This window comes from Delphinus delphis, chromosome 8, assembly GCF_949987515.2.
Source record: "Delphinus delphis chromosome 8, mDelDel1.2, whole genome shotgun sequence".
NCBI classification, from domain to species: domain Eukaryota; kingdom Metazoa; phylum Chordata; class Mammalia; order Artiodactyla; family Delphinidae; genus Delphinus; species Delphinus delphis.
In genome coordinates this window covers 34,020,490-34,047,639 of record NC_082690.1, presented here as the reverse complement: position 1 = coordinate 34,047,639, position 27,150 = coordinate 34,020,490, and the positions used below count along the sequence as shown (strand labels likewise).

The window sequence follows — 27,150 nt, the reverse complement described above, 5'->3', positions numbered from 1 at the left end:
TGGGAAGAGAGTGAATTCTTGGTGCCTCATGTGGGCTGGGGTAGGGTGGCTGGGTCTCATGACTTCCACTTTGGTCAACCTTGCATTTCAAACGTAGGAATGCTGAAGTAAGTACAATCAGGGCAAGGTCCAATCCAGGCTGGTTCAAGGGCTTTCAACCTCCCCAGATATGAAAAGCAGTACTTTGAACTGTGTCCCCACAAAACCCCTGCCCCTGCACTGACTGGGGTGATGGGAAGATTTCACAAAAATCGTGACACTTGAACTTAATATGAAGGATATGTAACAGTTCACAAGGAGTGAAAGGAGAATGGTGCAGGAAAAAGTCAAATGTGTGCAAAGACCAGTGAAAGTTGGTGACTGGAGTGTCAGGTTCCCCAAGGATTGGTGGGAGTAGGGCTTAGAAAAAGAGAGAGCAGTTGCTAGGTGATGAAAGGGCCCATGTGCTGCATTTAGAAATCTGGGCTTTATCCCACGGATGGTCCACAGATGGTTTATTAGAAAGATCACTGGTTCCACTGCATACAGAATAGAGTTCAAACTCCAGATCCCAGCTGGCCCAAGATAGCTTTCAAGCTTCATTTTTTGCTGTTCCCAGTAAACAGTTGACTTTCCAGAAAAATCGTCACTGAATGCATCATTTTTCAGTGTAAATACCTTTCTCCTTTTCCACTTATAAAGTTTCTATTCACTCTTTGAAAGCCTCCTCTCTGAAGCTTTTGCCAGCTCCCTCAGATAGAATTAATTCATTCTTTTGCTCTACTTGCATAGTAATATTTGGAACTTCTCTTAAATCACCTACTCTTCTGTTTGATAATTATTTTATTACTGATTAGACTGTATCATGTTCACAGGCAGCAAAGACAGAACTAAGCAGGGTGCTTAACACAGTGGGCATTCAAAACATATTGGTCTCATACACTCCTTCTCAGAAGGTAACACATACCATTTACGGTACATGATCTGTGTTAGGTGGTATACTGAATATATATTTAAATAGTTATGAATTTTTTAAACCTGTGTTAGGAAAATTATAACTATAACATCCAACTCAGGATTTCAGAGACATTATTGCTTTAGGAAATGACTAAAGAAAATGAAAATATTAATCAGAGTAAAGGTTCAGGAGTGATTCTCCTCCCTGATACTCCCCATTAACTGACCCTGCTTAATACATTCCACAGCACTTATCATCATTTGACATATATATTTAGTGCTCCTCCCCCCAGAGTGTAAGCTCCATGAAGACAGGGATTTGGTCCATTTTGTTTGCTGCTAACATTGCCAGAACTTAAAATAGTACCCAGTAAGTGTGAGTGTGCAATGTCTAGTTACTTAAAGAGAATGGGGGAGGGAAATAGAAAGGGAGGGGTTGAGAGAGAGAGGAAGGGATGGAGATTAATGTACTTAACCAATTCACGGAGTCAGTTTTTGAGCTGGAAGGGACTTCATTATTCTCATTTTATAGACAAAGAGACTGATGCTCAGAAAGGGTTGGTGACTTACTCAAGACTGCATAGGCAGTGAGTAGCAGAGCCTAAACTCCAACCATGTCACTTAATGAGAGGTTGGTGAACATCCCATAACATATTCTTATAGGCAATACAGACAAATGGAGGTTTACTACTTCTCTATAACAAACTTCAACATGCTGGAAATCCACAGCATTAATGAGATGGTATTGATTGCTTCATCCAGACACCAATAATCAAGACAGAAATAAGAAAACTAGGATTTTCTGACCCACCGTCTTATAATGTAAATATCAGACAGTACGTAATTGATGAAAACATCATCATTACCTCCAAGAACCATGCCAGCCTGACAGCACTTTCTAAGGCGACATGCTGGGCAGTTTTTTCTGCGGATTTTATCAACAATGCAGTCGTTTCTTCCAGCACATAAGTAGTTATGCTGCCCTAAGAAACAAAAAAGTAAAAATTATTTTTATAATATCTAAAGACCACCGGAAAGTTTATGCAGTGACAACTGAAAAAGAGGAGAGGTGCACATTAGCAAGTGCATGACTGTCTCAGCCAGCCTCTTGCTTGCATAGCTGAATGCTGGTAATGCCCCAAACTTGCTTAATACTTTACCCATGCCTTCAGGAGCATGAGGGGAAATACAGCTTAGAAACCAATTCTAGGACTCCTTTAAAAATATTTTGTAAAAAATTTCTGTGCATCTTACTAATGGCGTCAGCATCAGAATGCTCTTAGATCATTGTTATTTGAAGATTAGCTATACGTGGCTGATAAGCATTAGTGTGTTAAGATAGGCAAGTTCTAGTAAAACCTTTTCTTTTTGACATATAAACCTTCAAGAAAACAGATACAGACAATTAAAGAAGTCTCTGTAATAGGCTTTTTATAAAACCTATGTGTTTAATTCTTAAAATCCTGGAGCTAGCTCACTCTTAAAGGATCTCATGAATTTGAAGAGCATGTAAAAAAAATGTCATTAACTGTACTGACTTTATTGTCTGGTTTATTTTGGCTACAAATTAAAAAACAGGATAATAGAAATAATGACAAAGGGAGAAAAATTTAAAACAATGAGAAGAATTCAATTAAGAAGAGGACAGAAGAATTATAAAAAAATAAGGGTAAAACGTGATCCTGGGGTCATTTTGTGTAGGGGAAACCACTTATACCCTTCCAAAAGTCTGGAATAAGAATTTAATATTCAACGATGATGATTATTTAAACCAAAAATATGTTATATTTAATAAGGCATGGAGCAATCTAACTTACTTAGATTAAACAAAAGTGAAAAAAAATTTTTCAGCTTAAACATGTAAATATTTATTAACTAGAAAATTTACTGCTTTGCCACTTCTTCTTTTCCAAAAAATTCCTATGAAACAGACTGTGAGACTTTTAATATCATCAGCATACTTAAACATAAAAAAATAATTTTAAAAATTATGGAATTTTCCTATAGTATTTTATATTAGTCTACATTAAAATCAGATCCACTCTTTTGGCCAAAGTTTGTAATACAGGAACACAGAGGTACCTTAAATGTGTGCTTAACTGAGCAGGGAAAAGGTTACGCTCCAATGGCGAATGGCCAAAAGGCCATGTCTATGGGATAGCTAATAACAAAATGGTTCTTGACCTGGGGTATTTTTGGATAAGAACAGATAGTCTTTTCTTAAAAATGTATTCCTCCACAAACTTATATTCATGTACTCTCACATACTAGTATTCATTCTCTTGTTTAGGAGTCCGGGGCATGGAGCTTTCCTCCTAATAAAGGGCAGTTATGAAGCTTCACATCCATGCCCACTAGATGAGCAGAATGTACTGCGTGCTACTTTCCGATCTAACTATGGTTTAATTTTTTTCCACAAGTTATATTGGCAGGCTGCAGGAGTGAGTGTGGAAGTAAAAGTGTGTGTAAGTTTATCTATCTATTTATCTATTGATCTATCATCATTTATCTAGACTCTACACTGATTTCTCACAAGAGAACAGACAATAGAAAGCAAGATTTTCCATGTTATCCAGAGAACAAACTTAAACAAACAGTGTCAGAGATGTAATTGTTGTTTGAAGAGAGGTTGTTCTACTCTCTACTCCTCTGTCATGAATATCCAGAAACAAATCCTGAACCATCAGCAGCTGCAGTGCTGCTGAGTTTTCTCATTTCTGTTTCTTAAATGATTTACAACAGTACCCCTTTCAGTGTTTCAAAGAGTCCCCATTAGAGGGCACTCAGTCTGTTCCTGAAACGATTCCTTCCTACCTGCTTTCAAATCTTCACCATCCATTTCCCCCTTTCTCTCCTAAAATCTTTATTCTCTGCCCCTCCAACGATGTCCTCCTTTCTCCTCAAGTTTTTCCATTTCAAAAATTCCAGCATCAAGGAAAAAAAAACTGTCTCACTCTAAAGTCTCCTTGACTTCATCCCTTTCTTTGTCATCTAAGTTGTTGAAAAAGTCATCTATATTTACAGTCTTTATTCAATTTCCTTTACTCCTCAGCATACTGTAATTTGGCTTATACATTCACTGTTCTTATAAAGTGGAGTAACGTCGTCAAAGATTTCTTCATTCCTAAATACAGTGAATTCTTCCTTGACTTTCTGTACAATTTGCTGTGGGTGATTTCTCTCCACACCTGTCTCCCATTTTATTTGAAGCATGTCTCTTCTGACTTTTCATCTTCTTTACAACAGTTCAGTTTAAGTTCCCACTGCTGATCCCTCTCCCTTTGCCTATTCCTTATATGTTGTATTCCACTGTACACACTAGGTGGGTAGTCTCATCATCTCTGCATGGCTCCAAAATCTCATCCTGAGCTCTGACCTTCCAACTACCTCTCTGTAGGTACCTCAAACTTAAAATATATGAACAAGAATTTAGTGATTATCTGGTCAAATTGTTCATTTCATAAATTGTATCATCAGAGAAATTTTGTAACAAATTAAGGAAATTCAAAACAGAAAATCATCTACAATCTCATTATCATGCAACTATTTTCATTTTCGTGTTTTCTTCCAGTCTGTCTATACAGACCTAGAAGGTATTTAACATCTATTTGTTAATATTTGTTAAGTAAATATATATGCACTTTTACAAAATCCTCATTAATTCAACAAATATTTATTGAGTGTTTACTGAGTATGTCCCAACGCTGTTTTTTGAATAATCCCTTTTCCCCACTTAATTGAAACGCCATCTTAACTGCGTATACTGCAGTGCTGAAGAGCAGTTACTGAAGTCTGATTGCTTGTTCAAAGCTCATATCTGGGGCTTCCCTGGTGGCGCAGTGGTTGGGAGCGCGCCTGCGATGCAAGGGGCGCGGGTTCGTGCCCCGGTCCGGGAGGATCCCACGTGCCGCGGAGTGGCTGGGCCCGTGAGCCATGACCGCTGGGCCTGCGTGTCCCGAGCCTGTGCTCCGCAACGGGAGAGGCCACAGCAGTGAGAGGCCCGCGTACCGCAAAAAGCTCATATCTGAAACCTACAATCTGTAGGATAATAATAATAATAACAACAGACAATTACTAAGCACTTACTATGTGCTAGGCACTGTTACAAGCTATTTGCATATATTAACTCATTTAATCATCACAGCAACCTTGGGAGGTATTATTACTCCCATTTTATAAAATTAACTGAGGCACAGATAAGTTAAGTAACATGCTTAAGGTCACATAACTAGACATTTTAGCTTAATTAACCCAAGAGATTGTATAGGAAGTTAAGGGTATGAACTTTGGGGCAATACTGCTTAAGTTCGAAATTCAACCTCACTACTTATTAGCTGGGTGACCTATGGCAAGTAAAAGGAAGATAATGTTAATACCTTGGGCCACATTTAAGGACTAAATGAGCTCATGTAAGAGCTTAGGATAGTCTGGTATATAGCAAGTACTTAATGACTGTCTACTACAATTATGATTATTATCACATCCCTAAATGCCAAATACAGGTAGATCTGTTCTAGATATGACCCAAGAATTTTGTACCTAGCCAAGTTTTTCACTTTTAAAGGCAATTGAAAGACATTCTCAAATATGCGTAAAATCAGGAAATAAGGCCCTGATATACTACTCTTCCTAAAGAGATTCCTAAAGATGTAACCTCGCCAACAATAGATGAGTTACAATAGAGATTGCATGAGAGAAGAAGTCTGGTGTGAAAGGATTGATAACACGTTCTAAATAAGTTGAAATATATATTTAAGTATAAATAAAGAAATTATAGTTACCAAATAGAATGCAATCCTTATAACTCTTGGGGGCAAAACCGATAAGCATTTCAAGACTGCATGTTTGATGGGAAGGAATATCTCTGGTAATTAAAGCTACCGGCATGAAGTCACTACCTTGAGGAATTGGCATGACTCATATCAACATAGATTCATATAAAGAACGGAATGACAACGAAATCTGGAAGCTCAGTCCACTCTAGGCTATGGTTACGTTTAACACTAATTTTGGGCTGTCAAAACTGCAACGCAGCTACAGCATCATGCAAGCAAATATAGGGGGTATAGTTAGAGGTTAATCTTCTCTAAGAGATCTTTTGGCTTAAGAAATGTTGCAGCCAGCCAATCCCAACTAGAGATGATTAAAATAAGCTGGCATGGGGCCCAGGCTTGCCTCCTACCACAACACTTGGCCTGGACTCAGAGCCACCAAGAAGGCAAGGGATATAGAAAGGACCACTCCATTACATGTGTCAGTCCACCAAGTACCTGGCTGTATATGCAGATGAAGAAAGTTCACACCTAAAAGCATTGGCTCTGTTACAAAAATCTGGGAAGCCTGCAAAATACTAAACTCTGGTGGGTGCAAATCCAACATAATGTCTGTTGCTACCACTTTTCTTCAGACAGTAGTCCCAAATTTATATCCTGGCTTCGAAAAACACATCCACGTCCAGATCCACTTGCTGATTTCTCGTTAAGTCACAGATTGATGGTTCAAATTGCATATTGCTACTGCTCCGGAGTCCAACATAACATTGTCACTATACAATGAGTCTATAAAAAGTTACTGTATTAAACCACTCTATGCATTCTACTTTCCAATGTCCCTGCAGTCTACCTACACCGTCACCCTCAGGAGTTACAAGACATTCAGGAGTATTTATAAGCTATGGGTCACCACAAACAGAAAGAGGGGCATAATGATCAACAATAGGAGAGTTTATCCAAATAAGAGATACTGTCTACATCTCCCTCTTAATATATACAGCATTTGCCCCTGTTGAAAACCAGAGAATTATTACCTGAAGTCTCTAATAGAGCACCATTTTTTCTTTCTCCTTGGAAAACCTCTTACCTCCTTTATGGTGGGAAAAGTGAAAGGTGAGTACTAACTACTATGTCTTTTCTTTTTAATTACTTACTCTCTTATTTTCTTTATGCTCCAGTTGTACTACATTGTACAACATCATTGTATTTCCCCAAACTCTCTAATGTCTCTATGACTCTCGCCGCTTTTCCAAATTTATCTGCTTGGCAAACTCTTACTCATCTTTCAATTCTGGTCTTAACTGACTGATCCTAGAAAGGTGTGGATTTTCTTCTGTTGTGCAACTGCACCTTCCATATCTTCCTCTTATAAATGCTGTGTGCCTGCTTCCCCTACACTCTGTGAGAGTAGAAACTAGGTCTTTAGATCCTTGTGTCTAATAAGAGTTTGGTAAATGTTTGTTGAATACATGTAAACCTAATTATATGCATTATTTCACCAACAGTCATAAATATATTTCTAATCAACAATATAAGATCTATAATAATATTTCATTTATTGTCATAAAAATCACTTGCTCCAGATTTTTATTTACCACCTTTCAACATTTATTTTTATTACAGAGTGCCTTTTATTTCAGTAAATTCCTTGCCTTTTTATACCAGTAAATGATAAGTTACATGTAGAGCCTTTAACAAGCTTATTTTTAATAGCTAACTTTTCAAAAACATAAATATTTTAAACTATCTCTGAAAAACATATGTTTAACAATGTAAAATAGGGATTATTGAATGGTTATATTTATATACTGTTTCTAATTGGTCTCTATATTTAACATTTTAATATAACTCCGTGTTACTATTATTTAAAAAATCATATTCTGTGAAAATAAAAGCACTATTAAAATATGATTAGCACTATTAAAATATGATAATTTTATTTGTCTAGTGATGTACAAAAATTTTAGGTACAGGACAAATAAAATTCCATTTTAATTGAAATGAATCTCTTTATTATAAGCTAGAAAGAGATTTACCTTTAAAATAAGAAATCTATAGTATTTGTGTTGCCTCTCCGAGCACAAATGAACACATTTCAATTTAGTTTGAGAGAAGTCACAATTTTTCATGGCTTTTTATGAAAAGGAGAGGGAAATATGTAGCAAAATGACAGGAGAAATGAGTATATGCTCAACAGATAAAGGAGCAAATAAGAAAATGTATGATATAACCCACCAAAATTTGGGCTTGAGGTAATATAAGCTAGTGCAAACAGGAACACTCTTTCCACCACAAATACACAAATAGTGGATAAACTATGGTAGAAGCATGTTGTCAAATTACAGTCAAGGAAGAGCAAAGGAAGGAAGGGAGGGAGGGAGGGAGGGAGGAAGGAAGGAAGGAAGGAAGGAAGGAAGGAAGGAAGGAAGGAAGGAAGGGAATTTAATAAGTCAGAAAAAAAGAAAGATATGAAAGCCAGAGGGGTAAACTTGAGTGAATTTTGCAGTAATGCAAAAACATTTCAGATGCAGATATAGGATCTAGGAGCCAAGAGCTGGGGTTTGAAGCCCATGAGAGTTTGGTATATGTGACATCAGGCTTAATGGGAGAAAGGGGCAGGAACTGAAGTTTGCACAAAATGGAGACTCTCTAAAGGCTGTCTTATTCATGAAAATAGTGATCAAAAACACTACCAAGAATATTTTTAAAATATTTTTAAAGAATATTTCATCGAAGCCAGGAATCTGTCCAAAACTTTGAGTTGGGATAGGAGTTATTATCCACGACTAAAAACAACAAACAAAAATCTTGGACTTTACAGTAGATGATTTTCACTACCACACGGTGTATAAACCTGCGCCACGGAACAAATACTGGTCCAGGACCAGTGAAATCCCCAGGATCCTCAGAGAGGCACATACAAAACTTACCTTGTAAGGATAGGTACGCACATATGAAAAAAAAATTGTACAAGAAACTTTATAGAAACAGTGTTCATAAATAGTCCCAAATTGAAAACAACCCAAATGATCATCTACAGCATAAAGTATAAACAAACTCTATTTTGTTCATTCAATGCATCATACAGTAATGAGAATGAATGTCTAGCCCATGCAAAAATGTGAATGGACTCCATGAGTATAATGTTACATGAAAGAACTAGACGCAGGAAAATGTACGACTCCATTAATATAAAGTTCCAAAACAGCTAAAACTATCTATGATGTTAGAAGCCAGTTACTTTTAGGGAGTGATTAGAAGGGGTGCAAGGGGACATTTGGAAAGCTAATGATTTAAAAGATTTTTTGACCTGGGTTATGGTAACAAGGTTTCCATGGTTTGCTTAGTGATAATTCATTAAGATCTACACCTTTAATTTGAGCACTCTTCTGAAGCTATTTATGTCAATAAAAAATTTCCTTCTTTCTTTTTTAAAATGGTTCCACCTATGAGGATAGCCTAGAAGGCATTGTGGTCCAACAGAGGGAGTCTGTATAGGGCTAACCACTGGAAGTCCAGAGGCTAAGGAGTCCAGAAAAGAAGAGAGGCGTCACCTGCATTGCAGGATTACAGTTGGGGCTTCCCAGTGAAATATCCCCAAGAATCCTACCAAAGTATCTTGCCAGAGAAAGAGTCAACTACAATCATCTACCAAACAGAGAACTCCAGTGACAGTCATGTATGTACCTGCCGTGTACAACTGTGCCTTTCCCTTCAACCCCTCTTCCCATGCCTTAGCCCTGAAAAGGTCAAAATCAGCTGCTAATCAGTTTTAATGAGTGTGAGCAGGGTGAGAAGGAGGTGATCTTGTTCTTTCTTCCCTGCAGGCTTCAGGCCCCAGGCCCCAAGCAGTGCTGAGCTGGGGCAAAGGAGAAATCCTAAATTAGATGAGAGTTTGTAATTTTTACTGTATTGCTGGCCTGCACATTTTGATCCTGAGATAAGATTGTTCTGATTAAAAACTATATGATTGGACTAAGATTTCATGCAGAGGATGGAAGAATAAAGGTCATACTAATATTGGTACTTTGAAAAAAATATATATGTGTGTGTGTGTATAAAACAATCAGGGAACTATTTTAATGTTACTAGAAATGTGAGTGTAAACCAGTGGTTCTCAACCAGAGGCAATTTTGCCTCCATTCCCCACCTCCACTCTGGGACATTTCACAATGCCTGGAGACACTTTTGTTTTACACAACTGAGGGGTTAGGTGCTACTGAGGAGAGGCCAGGGATGTTGTTAAACATCCTACAATGCACAGGACAATCCCCACAATAAAGAATTAACTGGCCCAAAATAGTAACAGTGCCAAGCTTGAGATATCTTGGTGTTAACTCATGATTGCCCTGCTTTTTCAAAAAGACGTATTTTCTAGGTCTGTCCACTGAAAATGCCCAGAAGCAAAAACAACCATAGCCGCAATAAACGCTAGGATCCAGACTGATCATCAAGTCTAATATCATTTTCATCTGAAAGCAACCAGGGCTCCTTGGAGAAGTGGCTGATGCAGGACTGGGATACTTCGTTGTGACAGAGTTTCACATTATTGAGAGTTAATGAAATGTGTCAAAGCTACATTGACCAAAGATAAGACAATTTCTACATCAAAAAGAATATAGTTTAAGTGATTAAAATACATTGACTATATATAGTTTAAGTGATTAAAGCACATTGACTATATAAAAAGCCATGAGTACAAAATGAACTCACTGGAAACTACTGGAGGTTGCTAGGGCATAAACTCATTACTTTGAAAATTGATAATTAAAAAGAAATAATTAAGCAACTAATAGGTCTTCCAGTATAAATTTTAATATTACTAAATTGCCTTTTGGAAGAGAGAAATAATAAAAAGATTTTATAGCTCATAAAATTAGAAGAAATAATAGAAGTAGAATATAACCCTTTTGCAATCTCTAAGGAAATGACCACCACCTGTGAAGTATGACAAGACCGTTAAAAAACTCCTCTATTTTCCCACTACATATCTGTGTGATGCCATGTTTTCTTTATATGCTTCAACCAAAACAACATATTGCAACAGATTAAATGTAGACAACGGTATGAGACACAGCTGCATTCTATTAAGGCAGACATTAAAATGACTTTTAAAAATGTAAAACAATGTCACTGTTGTCATTAATTTTTTTTGGTTTGGAAAATTAACATCTCATGGGTTTGCTATTTTTTAAGTGAGTTAATAAAAAATGTTTTTAAAATTATCAGTTTTAATTCTAATATGACAAATATTGATAGATATAATCCACATAACAAAAACTCTTTGGGTTCTCCATAATTTTTAAGCATGTAAAAAGATTATGAGACCAGAGTGCTTGAGAACCACTGGCCTATGTATGATTCTTCTCAAAATATTTAATCTGAATCTAATCATGTGGAAAAAAAATCAGACAAATCCAGACTGTGAGAATTTCTACAACAGCTGGCCTGGACTCCTTAAAAATGTTAAAGTCCTGAAAAAGAAAAAAAAAGGGGGAAGATCTTTTTAGATTAAAGACTTAATGAAATACATAGTTTTTGATTGGATCCTGCATGAAAAAACAATCTATATGGGACATTTTTGGAACAATTGGGAAAATTTGAATACTAGCTATATATTAGATAAAATTATTATACCAATGTTAAACTTTGTGGTGTGATAATAATATTGTGGTTATAATGTTATTGTCCTTGGGAACACATTTTTCAAATCTTGAGAGGTGAAATACTACGTCTGCAACTTACTTGCAAATAATTGAGTACAGATATTCATTTACCAGTATTCTTTCGAATTTTCTAGAAGCAAAGTATTCTGAATACCCATACAGAATGAGATAAAGGTTTGGACTAGTTTTTCCAATTAGCCAAACAGGGGCTGGTCATATAAAACCAGAGTGAAGTGGGGGGGAGAATGAATATCTGGCAGAGTGTGAAAAAAGCTGGACGATCATGAACCAGTAAGTTTTAAAGTATCTTAATGTAAGATTCAAGGGTTCTTGAGTAAAGTGAAGAAAAAAGGTGTGGGGGGAAGGGGAGAAGGAAGGAGACAAATTTTTTTTTTTCTTTTGCTGGATGCGGGCCTCTCACTGTTGTGGCCTCTCCCATTGCGGAGGCCGCTCTTGTGGCTCTGGACGCGCAGGCTCAGCGGCCATGGCTCACAGGCCTAGCCGGTCCATGGTATGTGGGATCTTCCTGGACCGGGGCACGAACCTGTGTCCCCTGAATCAGCAGGCGGACTCTCAACCACTGCGCCGCCAGGTAAACCTGAGACAAAATTTTATCGACCCACACTATGGGTAAGTATACTAGGAACTTAACTGGTTTATTTCATGTAATCCTTATAAATAAAATAGACATGACACAGGTATTTAATTTTCCCAAGGGGAAATGGCTAGTAAGATACATGGAAATACAATAAAAAGATAGAGTAGATATACGAGGCTCAGGCTGGGAACAAAGAGGGCACAGAATATGTTCTTTGAGAACAGAGACACCTGTACTGGGCACCAGACATGAGCGTGGCACTTGCAAGGGCTGCTCTGGAGAGTTACATCACCCTGGCATGTAGCAAGGGCCAGAGAAAGGCACCTCCTATCTCTGAAACAAGAGTGTTGCTAAGCTTCATCCTGAACCAGAGGGCACCCCAGGAATCCAATTTCATATATGTGAGAATGTATGTTGCCTTCACCCAAGAATAGCAACTCAGCTTGATGGCAATATCCCAGAATTTAGTGCTTCAAACAGGAAGTCTAACGTCAGCCCAATTTTTATTTCCTGGTAGTTAACCAGTTATTTTTTTTCTTGTTTAAACTCATGGAGCCTGTATTTTTTCTATGTAAAATGAAAAACTTGTTTAATATATGCAAAGGTAGAGCTTTTTACATTATATCTGTTTGGGGCAGAGTGAGCTATTTTGATGTACAGAATAAAATTTTTATTTAACTATTTAATCTACTTCTGTCATCCAAGTTCTGTCACCTATTAACTATAAATCCTTGAATAAATCATTTAACTTCTTGGTGCTTCATTTTCCACATCTATAATATAATAGTTAAAAAGCTATCTGAGAGTTGAATAAAATAACGTGTTAACACGTACCGCTATGACAAATTAGAATAAATGCTTAATAGGTAGTAATTATGATAGTTCAGTAGACAAATACTTATTGAATATCTTCCATGTCTTGGCATGGAGACTCCCAGGAGACTCCCAGTCTCCCATGGAGACTCCCGGGAGACTCCCAGTCTCCCATGGAGACTCCCAGGAGTCTCCCAGGAGACTACTTTTCATAATCAGTTAATAATTTTAACTTGTTTTTTAGTTTATTTTTCAGAAACACTGATTATTTATAGGTTGGATATCTGCTCTCTATTCATAATATCTGTTTTTCAACAACACAGTGATAAGACCATATGCCTTATAGTCAAATAGACTTCCACTCAAATTCTAGTTCCATCACTAGCGACATCTTGAGTAAATTATCTTAGTTTTCCCACCTATAAAATGGAAATAAACACTATAAAAGGCTGTTATATGGATCAAATGAGCTAAATTAGATAAAATAGCACACAGAGTACTACATAGTCAAAACAATAAATCACAGGTTGAAATTTTCACCAATTTGCCGTTTTTCCTTCATTGTGAAATAACTCTTTAAATATGAACTCTACATAACTGATTTTATTTTCTGCTCTTTATGGATTCTGATACAGAGTTTAAATCTGCTATTACATTTTTGGAGCTTACTGTGGCACTTTTTAATCTCATCCAGCTACATTTTCATCTCATCTAGTTCTTTCCTATGAAATTCATTCTTGTTTTGCAGACACTGTCATCTTTTGTCTTAATAACTGAAAGCAGATTATTACCCAAATTTGTCTTCTGTTTCTTTTAGCAGATCAATTTTAAATAAGCTTTTTCCTAAAATTAAATGTATTACTGATAGAGGTGGTTAAACAACTTGAAACACTCTAATGGAGGAATGTGACTGTTAAATGAGAGAGTGGAAGTCACCAAAGTTTGTTCCAGGACGTTCACTGAAGCTGGAAGTTAGAATGAGTTGGATGAGTGAAGAGTGTCAAGAAATGAAATTAGAATGGAAAGAACCAATTGCCAACATCCTGAGAGTTGGCTTGGATTGTCTGAGGAAACTGGTAAGGTTAGAGCTGCCCCAGTCAGCAAGAATCATAGTGGAGAGGAAGGTCAGAGTGCAACGGGACTCAGATCCTGTAGAGCCTTGGAGACCACTGTAAGAACTTTGTTTTTTCTCTGAAGGAAATATAGTGCCATTGCAGAGTTTTGAGTAGAGGACTTACATGATCTGGCTTAAATTTTAACAGTATCACTTTGGCTTCTAGGTTGAATATAGACTCTACAGGGACAAGAGTAGAAACGAGACCAGTTAAGAGGCTGTTGAAATAAATCCAAAGGAGAATAATTGTGGCTTGAGGTGGTGATAAGAGATCAGATTCTGGATATAATCTGAAAAAGGAACTAAATAGTTTATAGAATCTTACCAAGTGACATTCCAATATTTAATTTTTTAAAGGCCTCAATGCTACTATTCAAAATTGTTTCCTCTTCTTTCTTCTCTTCATCACTTTAAATTTAAATTCTTTCTGACTATGTATCAGCTTCTCACCCATTCTTCCTGAGGCTAGTTCTACTGCTCTCTTTATAAACAAAATGATGCCTCCAGATCTGTTCTGAACTCTCTCCTAATTATCCACTTATCTTTAAAGTTGTAAAACACTAAATTGTATGCAGCATCCAATTAGTTACACCTGGTACTTTTACTTATCTATTTAGAAAACCTGCAGGCATTTAGGGGCGGTAAGGGATTACATACAAAATTTTTAAAAGCCACACAATTATTTGACCTTAAGAAAATTTCACATACTACTGAGAAAGGAGGTGTTTAAGACATCTATATATCGATAAAAAAATGAAAAAAATCACAAAACTCTATGTCAACACGGTTGTTTAAATCACCGTACCACTCTGATGCAAGATTATGACTCTTTACACACATGTAAATGCTTCTTTCCCTCATATTTTTATAGTTTATTTTTTCTCTTGAGTATAGTAATCCTGAATTTATCATTGTTCAACTTCATTATTTTGTTCAAATTTCTGTTTAGGCATATCAAGTGACTTAAGATTCTGTTATAATTCTCTGGAGTCACCCCACTCTCACCTGAAATTGGCTTTGTAAAAAACTAGAATTATACGGACAATAAATTAGCATTTTCCTACTCGTTTTTTAGGTCTAGGCCCCCAAATATATGACTGTACTACTACCAGATTGTTAAGAGTTTTATGATAAATCTCTTAATCGTGTCTTACTTCAAATAGTGCTGAATGGTGTGGTTAGTTTTTGGAGTCTGGCAGAACCAGCTCTACCACTAACTGGCTGGGTGACCTTAGCAAGTTACCTTCCCTCCCTGTCTCAATTCTCGTATTGGCAGAGTGGGGATGGTAATAGTAACTCCTCAAACAACTCCTGAGAATTAAAGGAGATAATGAAAACAGTACCATGTTTCTACTATTGTTTCTGGTATAGAATAAAGACACAAAAAGTCTCCACCCTTCTATAATATGGAAGAACAAGGTCTGACTCCATGTTGGATCTGTTTCTTTTACTTTGACCATTGTTTTCCATTGCTTTTGTTCTGTCTATAGCTATAGGCATACATAATGGCCTGCCTCAGGGAACCCTGCCCCTCTGCCTGAATGTTAAACTAAAGTGTCTTTGTTCCGCTCACAGGGAAACACCCTGACCCTGCCCACCTGTGAATGGCTGCAGAAAATAAGAAATTAACACATGCCCTCCCCAAGGCTGGCCAAAACCAGGAGATATTTTGCAAGACTTGGGGTCTTTTTAACTTTAATTCCTCACCTCCTCCCCCTCTCTGTTCTATAAAAGAAACTAGCATGGTGACCCCAATAAGATGGTACTCTATGACACTAGTCCAACATCTTCTCAGACACCCTGCTTTCCAAATAAAGTCACTATTCCTTGCCTCAATACCTCATCTCCCAATTTACTGACCTGTTGTGCAGTGAGCAGATCGAGCCTGGACTTGGTAACACTTCCTCCTTTTCCTCTCACATTTTTTAGAATTCTTCCTGGAGAAGGGAGTATTTTTGGTAGGGGCAACTGCCCATCTGCCTTCTACACTTTGACTTCACTGCTTCAGGGAATGAAAAGTATCTTCTCACCAAAGGTAAAGGCCCTGATCTAGATCAAATAGTATTTTAAATCATCTTAGAACTGCCCTCCTGGCATAACTTTTTGCCCATCTTCACCATTGCTTCTATAGTTACCTTCTCAAAAACGAAGCTGATCTTGCTACCTCCCAGATTAAAGACTCTGGCTGCCCCTCTGAGTAAAGCAGGACTTTACTATGCATAAGAAGAAGCTGAACAGGTCACTGAAATGCAGATTTCTGAGTTCTTTTCCTAGACATTTTGATTCAGCATATCTGGGTTGAGGCTCAGAAATCTGCATTTTAAACCAGTACTCCAGGTACTGGTTCCCAGACAGAAAGGTTTGAAGACCAAAATGGGAGGAACATTGGCTTACCAAACAAAATCCAAAGTAAATTAGGAGATAACTTTTGGACAGAATAGTTCAAGATGTTCAGTAGTCATCTGTGAAGATATCAAGTTGACAGCCAGATATATGAGTCTAGAGTTCAGCAGAAAAGTCTGGACTAGAGATAAAAATTTGGGTGTGATCAGGATATGGATGATTTATCTAAAGTCATGAGACTAGATTAGCTCTCTGAGGAAGTAAGTATAAAAACAGGGGTCCAAATACTGAGCACTGGGCCCTCCAATGTTAAAAGCTAAAGGAGAAGAGGAGACTGAACAGGAACAAGTGAGGAAAATCAAGAGCGTCGTGTCCTGAAAGCCAAGTGAAGAAAGCATTTCCAAGAAGGTGGAGCAATCAACTGTCAAATGCCACCAATAGATCAAGTAGGATGGGACTAAGAATTGCCCGACAGATTTTGCAATGTGGTAATCTTGACAAGGGAAGTCTTGGTGAAGTAAGTGTAAGAGACAAAAGACTGATTGGATTAGGCTTAAGAGAGAACAGGAGCAAAAATTTTTTGGAGGAGTTTGGCTGCAAAAGGAGTAGAGAAATGGTTGGTAGCTGAAGGATGAGAAAATCAACAGAAGTATTTTGGTTTTATTTTATTCTAAGATGGGAGAAATAATAGCATGTTTACATGCTGATGAGAATGATCAATGAGAGAGGGGAAAAATTGGTTCAGGGAGGAGAAAAATTGCTAGAGCCTGCCCTTGAGTCAACAGGAGAAGACTGGACCTAATGCACAAGGGCAGAAGGCTGGCCTTGGGGAGGAGTGCAGATCCCTAGTAACAGGAGGAAAAGTCAATTATGGGTTAGATGCCACCAGGAGTACATGGGATGGTAGCAGTTTCTGGAAGTTTTGTTAGAAAGTTAGGAAGCCAGGTCATCAGCTGAAAGTGAGGATGGGAGAGTGTTGGAAGGCTGAGAAGAAGGAGAAGGTGGAAGACAGTCATCCAGAAACCATGAATGGACCGTTTGCAGGACAGGTTATTTAGTCAAATATTCATTTTTCAATCCTACCTACCAATTATGCAAAATTTCTTTTCCCCTGAAATTCAGCTAGCAAATTTTTACCCTCCCTAATGTAAATTAGTTTTTGTTACAAATAATTAGGACAAAGAGGCACTAAATAATGGATAAGAAGAAACATAATGGATAAGAGAGAAGGTTCTCTGGGTTCCAATCTCAGCTTTGCCATTTATTCACTATTTGCCTGTCCAAGTGAGTGAACCACCTTGTGCTTCATGTAATACAATTAGCCAAGTTCCTGGTATGTAATAAGTGTTATATAAATGCCACTACTACTACTAAATATAATAACCATTGACACCCTGGAAGATATTTTTTAAGAAGTTAGAAAATTCTATTTCCAAGTGTACGTACTTATGAAACTTTTTATCTATAATGTACTCATGATGCCTTCAAAACAAAATCAAATAACAGGATCATCTACAGACACCTGATTTTCAAAATGTTCTCTACATCACAAAGCTGTCTTGCAAAAGGCAGTCACTTCTGTTTTTCTATCCAAAACATTGTCTTTAACTTGAAGGGGCAGATGAAGTGTCCCTTCTGCTAAGTAGCATACTATTGAAACAACTTGTTATCATAGGAAATGTCAGCAATTTGGAACACATATACTTTTATAAAGGAAAATATGTAGCTTATCTTTAAACCTGACAACTCTTTTAAAGTACTGTGCAATGAGAAAACCATTGTGTGGTAAAAGGTTTTCATTGTCACGCTTCACTATGTTGCAAAGTATTGTTATGATTCTACTGTATCTTAAGGGCCTTGTGTTAAAAATCTGCCACAGTAATGACATCTTTCAGAGCTTTGTTCACTTAAAATTCCCACTTATTTGCTGCAACATATATCTTACCAATGAAGGAAGCAGTAAATGAATTTCATAAATGATGCTACCTGTAACCTTAACTTGAACCTTTTTTTTAATATCACAGCAAAAGTCCTATCAGTGGTTTATGCAGCCTTTCCATAAAACATTCATTTAGAAAAGAGGGCAGTTACTATTGAGACTACATCTTTGCTTTACAGACTCATCAAAAACACTTTTGCTGTATATTTCATTCTTGAAATAAAACCTAGCAACCAGTAAAATCCCATCATAAGGCAGCTAGTGATAATGAGATAATGTTAACTCAGATTAACTCTCAAACAGCTCCTGTCCTCCAGCCATCTCCTATTCTTAAAAATCAAGAGGAGAGTGAGCCTGGGCAGAGAAAAGGCAGGCAACTGCATCAACCTTGATATGTGCTAGTTGCACTAGGTAGACCAACAAAATGGGTACTAACCAACCAGATTTCCTGGACTCTCTGCCTATGAGATCCAGAATCTTTTCCATTGGTGTAAAGGCACTAGTTTTAAACCATTGGTTTAAGCATGGTGTAAAAATAACAATTGAGACTAGATACATTTGGACTGCACAGTGGACTGCTTGAGATCCAATCATTTCATTAGCCTCGAGTAACACAACGTCAAAGTTTACTAAATTGAATTTTTTGGTGATTACCTTTTGGCAGTAACTCATTGTAATTCCAACCAAGACCTGTGAAACTCTGTGTTCTTTCTTTTGTCTAATAAACCTCCCACACCATAATTTTTCTAATATTTATTTTTTTTTAATCTTGAGCAATGTTTTCTATATATTTTCCAAAAGTATTTGCTGAATGCATTTTATCTGGCCACCCAGTTATTTTACATGTATTATTTGTTTTGTTTTAGATGTACTATTTCAGTCATTTATTCTATAGTAGGAAGAACAGCAAAAACCTGTGTATGTGGGTTTTTCCTTAGAAACCCTCAAAGGAGGCTTCTAAACATTTTTCATTAGGTTACATGCAATTTGTGAATGACTAAATTGAGTATTACATGACCTTAAACATTGCTAAAAAATTGTACAGGTTGTCCGCAGGTTCTGAACACTAAATTTTTAATGCCTAGTTTACAATAATGGCTTCATACAGTTATTAGCCAAGATCTCTAGCAAAACATATTCTTAGAGCAAGGTTCATTTTTTATGATAATGTATATAAATCCATATTTCAAATTGTTGTCTTGATAAATTCTAATGTTTTCAATTTCGTGACAGGCCTGACTACATTGTCTAGAGCTCTACATCTGAGGAACTATTACTGGAGTTAGGGGAATTCCAGCCCCGCCACTTTTCTTGTTCACTGTGCTTTATTAATTGGTATTATCTTTAACCTGTGGTTTATTTGCAGATCCACGTAAGCTGCAGTACTTTGCCATACCCGAAGCATGAATTAAGGGGGGATTTGCACTCGTCAACACCTCTGCACCATGGAACTTGGGCACCTATTAGGAGGCCTTGCACTCCAAAAGCCTCTGATGTATGCTTTGAAAGAGCACGCCAGGACAGATACCATTGATATCAATGATTCATTTCTTATTTTCAAATAATAATAAATAACATTTCCTTCACACATCTCAATGCACAGCCCCTGGGGTGGGTGCATCATATTAGAAATATATTGGCGGTCTAGTATATTTGGGGAAAAATGGCTCACTCCAGACCTAATAAATGCTCGTGGCTCTTTCTGCAGTACTTTCTTTCTGGGCTCCTTGCCACACATACTGGACATCACCACCTTCCTTCATTTCCCCAAAGCAATAGGAAGACAGAGTGATTAAGTAAAGTGAAAGTTCGCTTAAGGTTTCAGGGTAGCTGGAGGTAATGAAAACACAAGTCAGTAAATAATGCCAAATTTGCTGCCAGACATTACCATTCCTAGGGATTTATCAAACATCCCCTATAACAGGGAATTTCTCACAGGCATTTATTTCTCTTTGTACCCTAGCCCTTTACTCTGTCGTTAGGCCCTCTCTCTATTCCCTACCTCTTGCACCAGCTGCCAGCTGACAACCCTCTTAATATTATCCTTGTACACAGAGAGGTTCAGTTCTTCACATGTTCATCTCCCCCAACCCCAAGTTTGCTCTGGACTGACCTTTGCATAAAGAAACATTCGCTAAAGTGCTCTGCTTAATGAAAGATCAACCATCATGGTCCCTACTGTTAACAACTCAAATGCTGCCACAAGCTTTGAAATTATGAAGATTTAAAAAATTGAATATTTTCAGCCAATGCTTACACAAGATTCATATTGCTCTCCTCTGTCCCCAGTCACTAGACACCAGAGTTAGCTGCCCACTACCCTATGCTTCTACAATTCGTAGTTCATACCTCCCCTAAATATTACTGGACTGTATTTAATAATGAATTTCTATTTCTTTCTCCCTAGGTTACAAACTTTTTCATTTCTGAGTTTCAATATCTACTACAAATCCTGGCGCAAAGAAGTCACTGAATACATGTTTTTGTTTATAAATGAATAAATGAACAAATAAGTGAATTTATAGACCATAATGTCTCAATTCTCAGAAGTTATGCTGTGCACAAAAGATTATATTATTTCAAGATCCTGGCAAGTACATTATGTAGCATATAATATATACAATTTGAAATTAAACTACATCTCATAATCTATTTATCAGCTCCACAGGTGTTCCCTCTGACTCAAAGGCATATAACCTCTGTTCAAATCCATTTTGCATGGTGCTCTGAGGGTAATCCTCTCTCAACACTACTTTCAACATCACTCCTTTACTTCATAAAATAATCATGTGCTTCCTCTTTCTTTAGGTCTGAGTTCCTCTATCTACATTTTTTCCCAAAAAATTCTTCTGTGAAGCTTTGGCTGATCTTGGCTCCCATCTACCCACTGAAGCCATTTTTCTGGGCCACCATCCTGGCTCAGTTCCTTAATGCATCATCTCCAGACTGTTCTCATGGGTTTATAGCTTCCCCACATCAATCCTTCCTATACACTGTTGACATATTAAATTTCCTAAGCTACATATTGGAATATGTCACTACAGTGCTCAAAAATTTTTACAGGTATCTCATTCTCTACTCAGTTAACTGCCGAACACCACATTTTGTCATTCCACATTTTTTCAGCTTTCTGTTTAATAATAATTCTCACCATTCCTCTATTGCAGTGGTACCTAACTTTTTTGGAGAGTGTCACTGATCCCTCTGAAAATCTCCCTTTGAAAATCTCATGAAAGCTATCACCCCAGGGATAAAACCATCAAAATGTTATATATAATGACAAAAGATTCTTGGATACCTGACCATGCTCCATGCTTTAGCCAAATTGTGCTTCTGCTCATACTTTTTGTTTGTAACAGCCATTATTACAACTCTTGCTATCAAACTCATGCATTCTCAGCAGTCCATCTAATGTGCTATCTTCCCCACAAAACACATTTTGGTCTCCCTAATTAATTATGATCTTTTTTCCTCTCGAAATCCAAACCACATTCAGTTTATGTTACCTATGTTACACTTATGAGGTTGTCTTATCTCCCTGATGGAATTAAAAATTCTATGAGGTTAGGTATTATAGTTTATTTATCTGTTGCAGCCTTCTGCAGGACCCAGCATGGTAGTAAAAGTATAGGAAGAATAAATATCAATAATTGTTTAGTAAATGTTTATTGTAATTTTCAGGGCTGCTACATTGCAAAACTCCAGCAGAACTGTGTTCAAAACATCTATGAATTTATTTCTTAGTACATGTCCAAATCTCCTCGCTAAATCCTTTTGAGGATATGTTTCAGAATTCAAAATTGTTTAGATTTTAGATAGTTGAGCAAAACTTCATAATAAAAAATATTAATACTTATGCAGAAAAATGTATGAATATTCACACAGCCCATAAAATATGAATTTGGGTCAGGTTCTGCTGCCGAATGAATTCAGGTCAGGTCAGATCAGGTAATTACTGACAAGGGACTAAAACAAAACTTTTGTTTGCAGGTCTTTTTGGATACTGAGATCATGATGAGGAACTGTGGGCCTCTGTCAGTTCTTGGCTCCATATAGTCAGGTTGAATTCCTTAATTCATGATGCAGGGAGACCTCAGGCTTTCCTCCTGAATATTTCTGCCTTAAGTGTCACCTTTTGTTGGTCTCTTTCAACTTTCTTGGGTGCCTGAAGGTGAAAAGTGGTGCATTACTGCCACTAGATAGCACTAGGGGAGCAGAGCCCAGCTCATGCTAGGTAGAGCTAGTGTGGAGAGAACTCAGGCACTAGGTAGATGTGCAAGAGTGGCCTCTTCAGGAAATTCTTGCTTAAAGAACAAAACATATCACCATATCATATCCCAACAGTAAGCAGTTTGCTGTATTTTTTTTTCATATAGTTTCCTATATATAGTAATATCAAAAGGGTGAAATTATTTTTACCCCAAATGATATTGTTACTTGCTTTTTCACAAAATCATATATTTAAGATGCCTTTTCAATCTGAAATATAGACAGCTAGCTCATTCTTTTTAATGTCACAGTGTATTTTATTGCAAGGGTATATCATAATTTCTTAACCTATTAGCAGACATTTGAACTGTTTTCATTTTTTCAGTATTGCAAATAATGTGGTACTCAAAATCTACCTAGAGGTATTTCTACACATTTCTAGAGTTCTTTTAAGGACCAGTTTCTAGAAGTAGAATTGTTGGGCCAAAGTGATGAATACTTTTAATAGATAATATCAAATTGCCCTCCAACTTTCAAATGGCCATTATTCATTGTTTTATCAATATGATTGTTGGCATGCCCACTATTATTTTGATCAGTAATAATTATTAGCATATTGAACATTTTTCATCCCTCTATAGACTATGTTTTGTGAATTGTCTTCATATCTTTTGTTCATTTTTCTTTTTGGCTGTTCTTTTTTTTTTTGTAAGAACAAAGGTTTGTAAGAACATTCTGCATTTTAGCAATAACATTCTTTTGATTTATACATGTGTTACAAATAGTTTTACAATTTGTCCCTTGACTTTGCTTTTTGCCTTATAGAAAAAGTTTGCCTTATGTAGCAAAATAGACCAAATTTGATTTTGAATTCTGGACTACATGTCAATATTAGAAAGTTTTGCCATTCCAATATTATAAATACATACCTCCATCTTTTATTTCCACGCTTTTGAATCTTTTTCCTTAAAAAAAAACACTTAAATTGTTGACCCACCTGAAATTTTTCTTTTGTATAATAAGCCAGTAGTTCCAAGACCATTTATTGAGTAACCCATCTGAAAATGAAAGCTTCTTAACTCCTAACCTTTATCTATTTTTTAAAGGTTGTGAATATCAATATCCTAGTATTTCCAATAAATCACCTTTTCTAACTAGTACAGGACAAAATAAATAAGCTCCTACAGCATTACCTACTAGTTTTGGTAAGTTACTTAACTCCTGAGTCTCTGCTCAGATACCTAAAAAGTGGGGATAAGAAGAGAGATAATGAATATACAGCATTTAGCATGATTTCTATTACACAGGCCGTCAGTAATGACAGATATTGGTATCTTCTTCCCCGATGCACTTCAGCATTCCAAGTCTGCATCAAAGAATTTAATCAGACACTAAACTGTAGGCTGCCCACAAGCTCCTTGAAATCAAGAACTGTACCTTCTACTGTACAGGCCACAAGGACTCAGGAAAGAGTAAGAGCATGAGCTCCAGGAACTGAGTTCTGCCCTACTTTTCACTAACTCAATGAACCTTATCTGTAAAATGAGGAAAATAGAACCTGCCTGAGAGGATTGTTCTGAGGGTTAAATAAGTTAGTACATATAAAAAAACTAGGAGAGTGCCTAAATTTAGTAAACATTTAATAAATAATAACCATTATTTTCACACTTTAATGTTTATGTCTCCTACAAATATTACACCAAAATATTGAGCTCATTGTCCATACTCACTACTTTTTTATTCAATTTCATAAATAACTCACTGAGTCATACAAGAGAAAAATAACACAGGAAGTATTTTTTCCCTTAAGAAATAATGATTGAGTACTGTGTTTCAAAAAAGATTATACAATTTCTTAAAATGTTGTATAAAGTACATAACACCAAAGGCTGTAGTAGCAGTTGTGAACGAAACCAGAAACCTACGTTAATTACATTTAAAAAAAATTGAGCATGAAAATTTACTTCTTTGCTTTGTAGAAGTCAAAGTAAAAAGGAAAACACAATAGGCTGATAAATTTGGTGAAGTAGGCATTATGTAGTTTATTACATGAAGGTCATCTAGCAACAAGAAGGAGATTGTGTTCATCTACCCTTCCACAAATTAGGTAGGTATGGAAGATGACAGAATATGTGATTTTCTAATGTTGTAAATGAAGATAAAACTTAAAAATCCAGGCAAGTAAAAAATTTGTGTGCCTGTTTTGGAGTCTCTGTCTTAAGTATCAATTATTTCAATCAGTCCTTTAAAGAAGCTATTGCTGAAAGATTTCCTGCACTTACTTTGTTTTGCTGACAAAAGATAGAGCTCTATAACTCAGATGTGATTTTCATGTGACAATGTTGATATTCTGTTAGAATACTGAAGAGTTAGATTTGAAATCTTGACCGAATGTTCATCCTCTCTTTGCACAGATGTCAAAAAGTTTTTAGCAAATAGAGTCAAGAAACTGTGTAGGATTGGCTCAAGTACCAGAATAAACACTTGACTGCGGCCTGAGGGTTTCCTGTCATAATGCAGTGGTATTTAACAAAAATGTTGGCAGAGAATTCTTTGTTCAAATAAAATCTTAAGTGGAAGAGTCAACCAAGTAAACAGACAAAAGTGGAGCTCTTCTGGGCTAAGAATGAATGGGACTGAGTTAAGGAGCAAAACTCGAAAACCAGTCCCCCATAAAATATCATGTTTTTGTTTGAAAAATTATAAACTAATTAATTGTTTTGTTCAAGTACAAAACAATCTGGAGAGACAGTGTAGAAGCACACAAAACACAGAAGTTGGAGTCAGATGCCCTGTGTTTGAATCTTGGTCGCTACACTGTGTAGTGACCTTTCTGTATACTCACTGGTGAAGTACAAATAATGAGAGTACCTCCACCTTATGGGACTTTTGGAGGAATTAAATGACTTAATATAGTAAAGCACTCAGAACAGTGCCTGGTCATAATCAAGTGTAAGTATAGTGTTTGTTAAATGAATAAGCTTCTCACACAACGTTAGGATATAATAGTAGAAAAAACTCCAATCCTTCTAGATTTCTCTAACTGAACCCTAGGGTGGATCATGCATGGCTTTGGCATAACTCATATCAATGTATTCTCATGTTCACTAATTGATTGACAGGATTTTTTTGTTTTCTTCTTGGTTTTGTACATGTCAAAGACATGGACTGCATACACATTCATCTTTGTATTCCCAGCACAAGTAACTTTTAAATGCAGTAAGTATCAATACATGTAGGTAGAGTGAATAAATTAATGAATTAAATCATTTTAGCAGCATGAAGCAAGCTAATCATTTAATTAATTTAGGTTTACTTTAGAGTATCAAAATACGTAATTATATTCTAGAAAGAGGAGCAAGGCATGTATCCAAGGAGACAAGAACAAAAAGTGCTTACTCAAGTAATGGCAATGCTAAGAAGATTTTCATCTTATAAAGTATTATGTAATAGTTAAAAGAACAAGCTAGGAATATATATCAACATACAGGGCTTCAAGTCATTGTTTCATGAAAAAAATGAGGAGTGATAAACAAATTGTGATATACGATACCATTTATGTATCAACATATCTAAAACAACATATTACACACATATACACAAAATTGTTAAAACCTGAGATAGAGGTATAGAAGAACGGTAGGGAAGGGAACAGATTAGAGATATTGATAAAGAGAATTTAAGTCTCATTGGTGATGTTTTGATTTTTTTTAAGGAGAATGTATTGTTGCATTACTTGAGTACTTAAAGTACAACAACTTAAAGGCGGGAAAAGGGCACTATCTCTTAGCACTGGCATGGATGTCTTCATACCAATACTTCCCCTTCATGTTCTTGCAGTAGGATTAAGAACCCTACATAACCAAATATTGAGCTGATGATACCAAAAGCCATCTTTCTCACCATTTCTTTTTCAGTAAAGTGGAGGCTTATATCAATGGATTACAATGCAAAATTGTGCTTAAAACCAGCTTACTACTCAGGCTAAATATTAAACTGAGAGACCTGCAGCTTGAGAATAAATTATCCAATTTATTATCTATTAATAATAGTATTTATAGAGTTCAGAAGTGAAGTCCAGTGAATTAATACATGTTTATTTTTAGGGTAACAGGAAAACTGCCATAGGGTTGACTCTATAGAGAGAAAATTAAATTAAATAAGATTATTGGCAAATTGTCTTCTCAAGAGCCCAAATACAAATCAAAGAAATAATGGTGGAAGGGATTGTTGGATAATGTTGTGGACTAAAAAAGATGGAGAAAGCACTACAGAGCTCTAAAGACAGCAAAAATAATTCATGAGTTTGTCCAAAAAAAAATTTAACAAACAAAGGAGACTTCAAAGCAAGGGAAGTTATTAGGAATAAAGAGGGGCATTACATAATGATAAAGGGGCCAATTTTCCAAGACGACATAACATTTCTTAATGTGTATGCATCTAACAACATATCATCAAAATTTTGTGAGGTAAAAGTGATAGAACTACAAGGAGAAATAGATGAGTCCACTATTACTGTTAGGCACTTCAACACCTCTCTATCGGAAATAGATCCAGCAAGCACAAAATCAGTAAGGACATAGTTGAACTCAACAACATCAACAATCAACTAGACATAATTGGCATCTGTAGACTACTTCATCCAACACAGCAGAATACACCTTCTTCTCAAGCTCACGTGAAATATTCATCAAGATAAGCCACATAAAACACACCATAACACTAGGCCATAAAACATACCTTAACAACTTTAGAGAACA

General features: G+C 36.5%; 1 protein-coding gene across 1 annotated transcript in view; it reads right to left on the bottom strand.

The window, feature by feature from the left end:
- Window positions 1-27,150, bottom strand: part of PGR (progesterone receptor) — a 98,737-nt gene that overhangs the window by 60,663 nt on the left and 10,924 nt on the right. The window contains exon 3 of the mRNA XM_060017219.1: window positions 1,803-1,919. Coding sequence (XP_059873202.1) covers window positions 1,803-1,919 — 117 coding nt within the window. The remainder of the gene's footprint in view (window positions 1-1,802; window positions 1,920-27,150) is intronic.